The sequence below is a fragment of the Diaphorina citri genome, unplaced genomic scaffold (genome assembly GCF_000475195.1).
Source record: "Diaphorina citri unplaced genomic scaffold, Diaci psyllid genome assembly version 1.1 scaffold421, whole genome shotgun sequence".
Classification (NCBI taxonomy): domain Eukaryota; kingdom Metazoa; phylum Arthropoda; class Insecta; order Hemiptera; family Psyllidae; genus Diaphorina; species Diaphorina citri.
Window position 1 is genome coordinate 121512 of NW_007377856.1, and position 10917 is coordinate 132428.

Sequence of the window (10917 nt, forward strand, 5' to 3'; positions counted from 1 at the left end):
CTCCCCCTCTTTTTTATTAAACCTAATAAATAAATTAAAAGATAATAAAAAAATATATAAATAAAACTTTCCAAAAAATATTGTGCGATGGCCGGGAATCGAACCCGGATCAACTGCTTGGAAGGCAACTATGCTGACCATTACACCACCATCGCACGACCTTTCCGCAAAGTTTGATTGACTCGGGCTGAAAACTAAAGGTCCTGAGAAGCATATTGCTTAAACTTGTACAGGGTATCTATCAGGTAGATTTCATAGGTTCAACTCCACAAGGCACGAGTAGGTACACAGTAGATATTAGATATTGCTGTAATTGAACAAATCAGAATAAAAATTGAATCGGATATTCCGGATCTAGTGTAGTATTAGGTACCAATACCAAGAAACTACTTCTATTTCTGTTGCATGTAGTTGCAGAAGAGATAACATAGGCAGATACAGTTCAAGTGAAATTGGAAGTTCCTCTGATGTTACCGTGTTTATAAATTGCCTGTTGATTATTTGTTGTGAGGAGATAACGAGAAACCGATACCGTGCAAAGATTAGAGGTGAAATTGATACGGATCTATTGAGAGATAATCTAGCCGATACCATATTGAAGAAAAGTAATAATCTGCATAATCAAATAGAAATAGAGACCTACAGAAATAGAGTCCTATAGAAAGCTGAGTCTAAGCTGTATTGGATATTGTGGAAGAGGTAATGAGCCATACTACACGCAGACAGATGACCTGACAGTGTTAATGAAATACCAATTTGTAGTCAGGACTCAGAACAGGTCAATGCATTCTCATGGAAGAATTTTTATTATATTTTTGACTCTTTTATTGGTCCTTCCTCCTCTTTGTTTCGTTCTTTGCTTGTCCTTCTCTCTCTTTTATCTAATCTTTCTTCTATACTCTCTATTTGTCTCATCTTTCTTCTCTCCTATGAGATATTGCGAGGAAATAGGAGAATATAAATGTGAGTGTTGAACGTTGTGCTGGCTTCATAGTGTTTTGATATTCGTGAAGCGAGTTTGCTTTGGATGCCAGACTGGAGTGTGAAGTGGGGAGAGAGTTCTTGCTCTTCTGTCCCCATGGATCCGAGTTGCGAGATGCTTTTGCCTTTCTGCGTTCTGCCTCTTTCATGATTAAGGATTTTTTTTTCATAGTTGGTATTATTTATTGGATTTTGAAGAAAAGAGATTTTTTGCTTTCATATTCTTAACTGGTATTGATTGTTTTTTTTTTTTTTTTTTTTTTTTTCAAAAATTCTTTTTTAAATTTTTTTTTAACATCAACATTGTTATCAGTTAGTAGAACATTTTGTACTTGAACATGTTCCTTTTTCCCAAAGCTAAAACTATCACTTCCTCCGAATCTATTTAACACATTAGTGTAACTTATTCTCTTTGCATTGAGTCACCCTGTATACTCACCGCTTCCTATACATACACTCTCTTTTATTTCCCATTTCCCATATTTCTCAATCTTCTCCTGTACTCTCTCTTTCAGTCTCTCCTATAGTATTTTTTCCCATTTCAAACATTCGTTGATAAGAATCATTCTAGCGGAATTTTTTTCCCTCATCTTTTTTCCCCCCTCCCCCACCGTGGTCTCTTTTTCCCTACTTTTACTTCGCTTTTTTTTTTGAATCTATGAAAAAACATTTTTTTAAAAGTCATCGATTTGAAAATTTCATATTTTCTTACTTACATTATATTTCCATCTATCTTTTTTAGGTTTATTTTCTTTATTTTTATATTTTTCGTTGGTTATACGTATATTAAAATGGGATTTTTTTTTTTTAAAATTTTCCGGGGGGGGCGGTCCAATGTCTATTAAAATGGGATTTTTTTCAAGATCTACGGGGTGGGCAGTTCAAATGTCATAATATTTTTTTATAAGTAAAACTTACACTAATGAAGTAATAACTTTTAATCTTATTGAGAACTAAAATTTTGCTACGAAGATGGCATTTTCCGGGTTACTTCCGGTTCATTTAGAAGTTAGAAGATGACCCGAAAATTTGAAGTAATGCTCTTTCAAAAAATTTCTTTCAGTACCTATATGCTTCATAGAGGGAAAGGGGGATCGTATTGTTTCTCTTTGTTAGTGCAATCTGTCGTCAGAACACTCTAAAATACACAATAAGTTACTCAAATAGGAAAATCCGTTCTAAATGAACCACCAGTTGGGAACCACTGATTTAGAAGTTAGAAGATGGCCCGAAAATTTGAAGTAATGCTCTTTCAAAGAATTTCTTTCAGTACCTATGTGCTTCATAGAGGGAAAGGGGGGATCGTATTGTTTCTCTTTGTTAGTGCAATCTGTCGTCAGAACACTCTAAAATACACAATAAGTTACTCAAATAGGAAAATCCGATCAGAAATCACAGTTATTTAAATCCATGTTCAATAAAAAGAGAAAGAATGGTATGGCCAATATTTATATTGGAAATTTAAATCAAATCTCATACATGAGTAAACCACAATAGAAGAAACAACGAACACAAAGAACTAACCAATAATTTGGTTACCCGGATTATTTATTATGAAGATATCACAGACAGATTGAAATATCAATTTTTGAGAAAGAATAAATTACTATTGTGTAGAAAATTTGGAAAATCCGATCAGAAATCACAGTTATTTAAATCCATGTTCAATAAAAAGAGAAAGAATGGAATGGCCAATATTTATATTGGAAATTTAAATCAAATCTCATACATGAGTAAACCACAATAGAAGAAACAATGAACACAAAGAACTAACCAATAATTTGGTTACCCGGATTATTTATTATGAAGATATCACAGACAGATTGAAATATCAATTTTTGAGAAAGAATAAATTACTATTGTGTAGAAAATTTGGGAAAGGGAGTGTCTGGAGGGGATACATCGCGGATTATCCAATAATATTTTTACTCCAATGAGATTACTGACCTCCTGTGGTGATTTGAATTACTTATTGCATGTACAACAATATTGCTTGCAGTATTTTGTGTATTGCATATGATCCATCGTATAATACACGCAAAATTTTATTGAATTATGTGGAAATTCTAGAAAATTTGGGAAAGGGAGTGTCTGGAGGGGATACATCGCGGATTATCCAATAATATTTTTACTCGAATGAGATTACTGACCTCCTGTGGTGATTTGAATTACTTATTGCATACAACAATATTGCTTGCAGTATTTTGTGTATTGCATATGATCCATCGTATAATACACGCAAAATTTTATTGAATTATGTGGAAATTCGATAATAGGACCTATACATTATACAGTTATATTTGGATTTTTTTTTTCTTCGTTAGGCGCTTTAAGTATGTATTACAACATGTCGTTCGCGCCGAGTCCGAGTTGGATTCTTAAATATCAGAAGCTCATTATGCAGTTATATTTGGATTTTTTTTTCTTCGTTAGGCGCTTTAAGTATGTATTACAACATGTCGTTCGCGCCGAGTCCGAGTTGGATTCTTAAATATCAGAAGCTTGCGGATTGATCTTTTTACCATCTCTTCTATCCCTGTGTCCTCACAGTAAATCCATGGACCCATACCATCGCACTGTTCACACGAGTACGGCCGGACTCTCACGAAGTCTACGGGATACGCATTACTTCTCCGATGATCTCTCCTATCCTCATGACCTGGACGATTCTGTCTCCGTGTGTTCTACGGCCTCCTCTAGTGGTAAGTTAATCATCATCCCGATTGGGTGGAAGAGCTCATCATTTCCTTACGAAGCAAGGGCCCACACTAGTTCCTTGCAAAACGCCTATCTTGTTTGATATTGTGCTGATATATCTAGTAATTCCATATGCCAATTTTATATCATTTCAGCTCCGATTCCCTGCCAATTTCTTGAAAATACCATACGGATCTTATTTTAAGCTTAAGGTAGGGGTTAGCTCAGCAACAGGGAATCAAAAGCACATTTAAAGTCCACAAATCTTTCAATATGTCACCAGTTTTAACCTTTGAACTTCAGCTAATGATTACCTTCCACCTTCAATTCAAGAGTCATTTATTGTTCTATTAGACGATATAAGAAGAGGTTAAAAAGGGGCTCGTTTCGAAAAGCGAAAATTTTTCCTAACAAAGCTGACAAAATGTATCCACTTTTTTCCTACCAAAGCTGTGTCTACTTTAACGTAAAATCCACTTCTTCTGTTTTCAGGTGGAGGAAGTTTCTATCCTTGCCCGATGACGTCCAAAGTTTCCCCTACCCCACCGAAAAAGCCACCGCGGAGAAATCTCTCCGTGGTTTGTCTCTTCAATCCGCGACAGCTTGTATTTTTAGTACTTTGGGGGCGTTCTTTTTTATTCCGTTTTCTATGTTAATTTATCCAATTCCAATGCATTATATTGATATGAGGGATTATTTTTACAAAATTCTTGTGAGAAGTATCCAATACTTTGTGGACTTTTGTATTCAATTGTTATCTACTCTATTTTTCTTTATCCCACCCTCCTCTACCCCCATTCCTTTGCTCTGTATTTTACTTCCCCTTTCCCCAATCTTGCTATTTTCTCTCCCTTTTTTAACGAAATCAGTAAATTCGTACAGTAGGTCTTATGGCATCATTGAAGTCAATGTCAAAGAACGCGTAGGAAAGAGACAACGTTATTTTAGTGAAGAAGTTTCAGGTCCTTTCCAATAAGACGTTTTTCTATCCAAATAGTTCAAATTTACATGTACAAGTTTTGGCCATTGGTACTTAAAGCACGGTCAGTTGAAAGGTTTTTGAAGAGTTTTCCATAGCGATTTTTACATATCCGTTTCATTCGAAAGTTCAATCACTACTGAAATGTATAAAGTTTTCATTTTTGAGTTCGCCGGAACGATAACATTTGTATACAGAATGGCTTTGGGGGAAATATTGCAAAATTTATGTAGGATTTTAACAACCGCGGAGAAATCTCTCCGTGTCGCCCAGTCATTTGATATCTGACTTGAGCGTTGCTTCAGCTGTGATGTCCTACGAGTTTCTAGTGTCTGGTGGTGGAACCCGGTCTGTCAGTGATACAGATGATATGCAGGTGAGTGAAACATCTGGTGAGAGAAAATGTCTGTTTCATTATTAGGAGACAGAGAGAAAGGTCTTCACTTGACCAAGTAATTTTAATATTTAGGTCGAACATGGATGGGTTCCTGTTTCATTTAAATTTTCCCCTTTCTATTTTCCTTATCCTATAGGAAGAAAAGTAATGTTACTTATGAATTGCTGTTCCAATATGTCTAATCAAATAGATAAGGTCTTTTTTACTGTTGGTGCTTTAGGCTTTAAAAATACTTAAAATCTATTTTTTATTTTTTTATATGCTGTAGTTTTAGTTTAATGTAAATGGTAAAAAAAATGTACTACTACTGCCCTCTGTTCCCAGATGCCTAGTACCCCACGCGGGCACCCTCTGAGGCGAGGCAAATCGGCCGACCACTGCGCGGGTACCGATTTCAAACTCCGCTACTCTACTGTTGGTGCTTTAGGCTTTAAAAATACTTAAAATCTATTTTTTATTTTTTTATCTGCTGTAGTTTTAGTTTAATGTAAATGGTAAAAAAATGTACTACTACTGCCCTCTGTTCCTAGATGCCTAGTACCCCACGCGGGCACCCTCTGAGGCGAGGCAAATCGGCCGACCACTGCGCGGGTACCGATTTCAAACTCCGCTACTCTTCTACCATTGATATCGATGACCCACCGGCCCACCCTGGGGCCCCACCTCTCACCAGGGGCCAAAGTGAAGACCTCCTGGATGGGGGCAAGTATCAGCCCATAGCGATAACTTCGGTGTGTGAGAACGGACCTGTTAGGACGACCAATCCAAAGAGAAAGCTGAGGAGACTCACACAGGATAACTCGCAGGAGAATAATGATCCCAGCAAGTCCCTGACCAGTCTACTCAATCGAGGTAAGGAGCTTTTCTGAATAGGATGGGTTTTGAAATGAATTTCTTGGTGATTGTGATAGTGTTAGTTTTAGGGTGGGGTGATATAGGATAGGGTGATTTAAGGGGAAGACGTTATGTCCAGTAGCTTTTGTCAAATGGATTTTTATTTTATTTTTCTTTATTTTAACAAAATTAAGTACAATCTTATTCCAACGTGTGATATTATGAGTGGTCTCTCCCACTTTCCTTCTTTACTATCTCTCTTCTCTCCTACTGACTCTCTCTCCTCTCCCACTGACTTTCCCTCCTTCCTATCTCTCCTCTGTTTTCCCCACTCTCTTTATCTCATTTAAAAAATCACTTCTTCTTCATGTTGCATCTCCGTTGCGGAGGTGTGCAAATATCATTGCAATCCTGATTTTGGAAGCTGCTGCTTTGAAGAGCTCTGCAGATGACATGTTGAACCGCAGAAAAATATCACTAACGCCTTGTTTTGAATCCATTTGATTTCAGGAGATTTACCATTCCGGAAAATCGACCCCAAGGAGTTCATGCCTCAGCCAATCACAGTTGAGCGTATCCTGAGTCCCTCTTCGGATCGATCTAACGTCAAATCAGCAGGGGGTTCCTACGGTAGCAACTATGTTATGTACAAACGGGATGACTTCACGATAGTCAACGATCGGATCCGTGTGTTAAGCAACGGTCTGACTAACGGGTGGCCGCTGAGTCCCACCCATTATCAGCAGCCTCCCACCCCGGACCATCCCCCACCCAGCGCCAAACAAGCGGAACAGATTATTCAGGATAGGATTCGACCACTTAGCCAGGTAAGATGTGCTTGTTTGTTTGCTTGTTTTTTTTCCTTTCTCGTTTCGGCCTACTTCGTAATTCTCCCTTCTTTTCATATATTCTCTTCATTCAGTAGAACTTCACTCTAGAAGATTATTTCTGGAAGCATTCAGGATAGGATTCGACCACTTAGCCAGGTAAGATGTGCTTGTTTGTTTGCTTGTTTTTTTTTTCCTTTTTCGTTTCGGCCTACTTCGTAATTCTCCCTTCTTTTCATATATTCTCTTCATTCAGTAGAACTTCACTCTAGAAGATTATTTCTGGAAGAAAGGTCAGCCTTTCTCTCCTCTGACTATTTGCTCTTGGGTCTGGGGACAACATTAGTAAGTTACTGATTTCAGTTTGACTTACAGACGACTTTAGATGACTCAGATGACTTTACAGCTTGTGATAACATTTAACTTGACTACTGTAAAATTGTTTATGTGTGTTGGAATTTATTTATGTTTAGTTTAAAAATTCAGATATCGGTACGTGTTGTATTGTACATATTTTGTCTAGGCCTAGACCCATAGATAGAAGTTCTTCACGCCTTTCGTAAATTGTGTAAAAGAGGGAGGAAGCAGAGAGAGGGAGAGAAAGAAGAGGAGGGGGAGAAAGTATAGGAGGGAGGAGAAAGAATACGAGAAAAAGGGGAAGAGAAGGAAAGTAGGTAAACGGAGGTTGCGACAGACACTGTCATTAGGTACAGTGTTTTTTTTACCTTTCCTCATAGGTACTCATTTGCAGGACTAGCGAGGTGGAAAATCCAGCCATCATAAAAAAATATAACAAGAACTGCATAACCTTTATGTTAAATATCACGCTAGGAACTGTTTACACTAATTTGGGTTTTGCGAGTGAGGGGAGGCGTATATCTTGACACAATTTCTAGAAGTGGCCATGTAGCGTGTAATGTTCCAACGTTTTTCCATCGTTATTATTAATTTGTAGTAAAAGCTCTACTTAAAATTATACGTGGATTTTGTTTCCCTTTGTGAAGGGAAGAGATAGGCACATTTCTTTCTCGAGGAAGCTTTGACAGCTTTGTTACAGGTTTAGATTTCTAACGATAAAGTTTTAGAACTTCAATATGGTATGTAATACCAATCCTGGTACCACATTAAGTTTTGAATCATATATTTAATTCTTAATTGATTTTTATGAAATATCTTCAAATTATTTAATTTGGGTAAAATTTAACAATCTTTCGGAGCAAATCAATTGCAATTGGTTCTTTTAAATAAACCTAGTAAAAATTACAAGAAGTAAAATATCTCCAACTTAATTTAACTTAAATAACATGATAGTTTCTTCTATACCTCTAAAAAGTCTCCGCTCGCCGCTTTGATGAAATGAAAAACCATAGAAAAATTTAATATGATGTGTATTACTTTCCATTACATTATTGTAAACGTTGCTTCCTAATGTTCTACTGCCCTTTACCATTTTTATCGCCGGGCAACCTTTGCACACATTGTTTTTGTTCTTTATCGAGACAGTCGCTCCCTACAGTGTATTCTTACCTTCAGAAGATATGAGATAATAGTTTTCAGTTTTTCCAATTTTCCTTCTTTCGGACAGTGCAGTTTTCCGATTGACTTCTTTTTTATCGGCTTGATTTCTTATGTAATCGGCTGACTTTTTTTCCTAGTTAAAAATTGATGATTATAGGAACGAAGCGTATTGTTTATGTTCGCGGGTACTTTGATAGTGGATGTGTCTTTTACTCTTTTACTGTAATAACGCACATCGTGTCATATCTTTCAGGAAAGTTGTTTGAAATCTTTTTTGTACGTAACGTACCCGGACTCCCTTCAAAGTGATAGTCGAAACTAATGAACTCGGACAGATTTTAAATATCACTTTAATTTTGAAGATTGGATGTAGACAGTAAAGATCAACATACAATGTACAAATAATGGGACATCCAAGTCTCGGCCCACGGTCTAAACCTTAATTTAAATAAAACACTCGCATTTCTTCCATTAACTTTGATCCACACACGTTTTTCTCACGTGAACAATGTCACAACGTCGCACCAACTGCCAAAAGCTCCTAGACTCGCTTATCTGTTTCCGTCTCTTGCGTCGAAATTCCTACCCGGTCGAAGACAATCGGATAGATCTGGCAACATCGTACTACTTATCGCTTTCGGATCGGTCCGAAGATTCGGAAACAGAAATTGAAATTTTCGATTTTAACACCAGTGGTGGGGGGTGTTGTGACGGGGGACCGGGTCATAGGAACTTGAACCATCACGAGTACAATAAGATCTATGCAGCCACTGTGTTCGGAATATCTTCACCAGATAGCATGAGTGTAAGTTAACATGTGTTTGGGGTCGAGTGGATTGGAACATATCATATGCCTTTAGGCACACTCCATTTTTCAAGGGTCTAGGTTTTGCCCTTGGGATAAATTTAATTTGAAGGCCCAGTCAAAGGATATTGTGTGTAGATTGTAGAACGTAGGCAAGTAGCTTGTCGTTGAATGGAGGTTCAGATTCCCGTCACTCAAGATAAGGACGTTAGACGTTATAAGTGAAATCCTCTTTTATTAACGAATCTGAGAAGTTTTTCAATCTTTTTATCCCATCAGATTGCTCAATCGTTTAAAGTGAACACATGATCCGGTTTTTGCAAATTTTCGTCTCGTTCTATCTCCCCTAATCCAAAAGTTAAACTTAAACCGAGTTTAAACTCAAATTGTGGTCGCGCCCATAAGAGTTTCTCATCCTCCATTGAACCATCCATTTCTCTCTCTTCTGTTTCAGGAGTACAATAACTTGAAGCGAAAGTCACGTGACATGGAGACAGAGACAGAGGATGAGCTCCTTATGCTGGTATTCCATGAGAACTCCAGCAGCTCTCCCCCCCCTTTTTTCAAGGACAAATTCTAAGATAGCAAGGTCCTGTACTTAATGGCCTGGTTTGAATTTTTCAGACCAAAGACAATGAAACTGCTCTCCACTGTGCAGCCCAGTATGGGCATACCCCCGTTGTCTCACAACTTCTTGAACACTCCTGTGATCCCACTATACGGAACTCTCGACACGAGACAGCCCTGGATTTGGCTGCACAATATGGCCGTCTAGAAACTGTGGACACACTGGTACGAACACACCCAGGGCTTATTCAAGCGTATAACGCGCGAGCTCAGAGCACCCTATTCCCTGCCTCTCCCCTACATCTTGCCTCGAGGAATGGCCATAGGTAAGAGCTCTTTTTCTTACCTATTCTTACTTCTGATTTTTTGTTATTATTTTACTTAAATCCTGTTTAATATTTTAATGCTGTCTAAAGGCCTACATATGTCTTTTCAAGTAATTTTTCTTTATTATAATGTGATATGGATATAATTGTAGGTTATTGCACTTCTCTTGCATGGAAAATTAGTAAAAGAGATTTTTAAATTTTATTTCTTATGTATTTACAAAATAAATAGGTTCTATTTACAGCAAAAGGTTCAGTCAGACTTTTGTAGTTCCAAGGTCACGCGTCGCTTCGCCTAGCGCTAGTGTTTCGAGTAAAATAGAAGTTTACAATTTTCCCGCTGCTGGCGCTAGTGTCGAAGTTTTCGAATCTTACTTCTAGGCGAGCAATGCCTTATCGTATTTGCTCTTGTAAATGCCGGTAGGGTCGTATTTCTTCTCAAGGCTGGCCCATTCTTGTTGCTTGTTGTCCAGAAGGAACTTGAAGATTTTCTTGGCGCCTTCTTTTTGTTTGTCAGAACAGCCTCCGCATTCGGTTTTCAGGGCATCAGGCAAGACCTCTGGAAAAATAAAAATGAAGTGTGGATTGTAATACTTATTTACCTACATATTAAGTTAGGTACAAGTGTTGCAACTTCAAGATTGTCATGGTCAACATAACAGCTACCTTCATCATGCAGAATGTTTACTTTCTCTGTGGCGTATATCTCTAGTAGCGCTGTCAAACATTCTTGATTTGGCGGAGCGGAGAGCTGCCGCGCTCCTTAATATTTTTGGACGCTACTCTTTTACGAGTACCAATTTTTCTTCTCGAATCTTTTTTTTTTTTTTTTTTTTTTTTTTTGAGTGGCGCACTAAATAGGACTTCTCCTTTTACAAGCAAGAGCCTTACCGACCAAAAAAGGCCAAGGACAGAAGGAAGAGAGAAGCTAAGCCCTGCTATTCTGCCGCAACGCTCAACTCGTCCAGGAGACAGTTTGACCTGAA

At 37.8% G+C, this 10917-nt stretch overlaps 1 protein-coding gene and 1 non-coding gene across 2 annotated transcripts in view; one reads left to right on the forward strand and one right to left on the reverse strand.

Annotated features, from left to right (window-relative positions):
* LOC103508666 (ankyrin repeat and sterile alpha motif domain-containing protein 1B) overlaps positions 1-10917 on the forward strand; it is a 42282-nt gene that overhangs the window by 10272 nt on the left and 21093 nt on the right. The window contains exons 6-12 of the mRNA XM_026823204.1: positions 3483-3683; positions 4171-4256; positions 4923-5033; positions 5379-5468; positions 5585-5906; positions 6399-6715; positions 9493-9579. Of these exons, the coding sequence (XP_026679005.1) occupies positions 3483-3683; positions 4171-4256; positions 4923-5033; positions 5379-5468; positions 5585-5906; positions 6399-6715; positions 9493-9579 (1214 nt within the window). The remainder of the gene's footprint in view (positions 1-3482; positions 3684-4170; positions 4257-4922; positions 5034-5378; positions 5469-5584; positions 5907-6398; positions 6716-9492; positions 9580-10917) is intronic.
* Positions 84-155, reverse strand: Trnag-ucc. The gene has a single exon. It is a non-coding gene; the product is annotated as a tRNA-Gly (tRNA).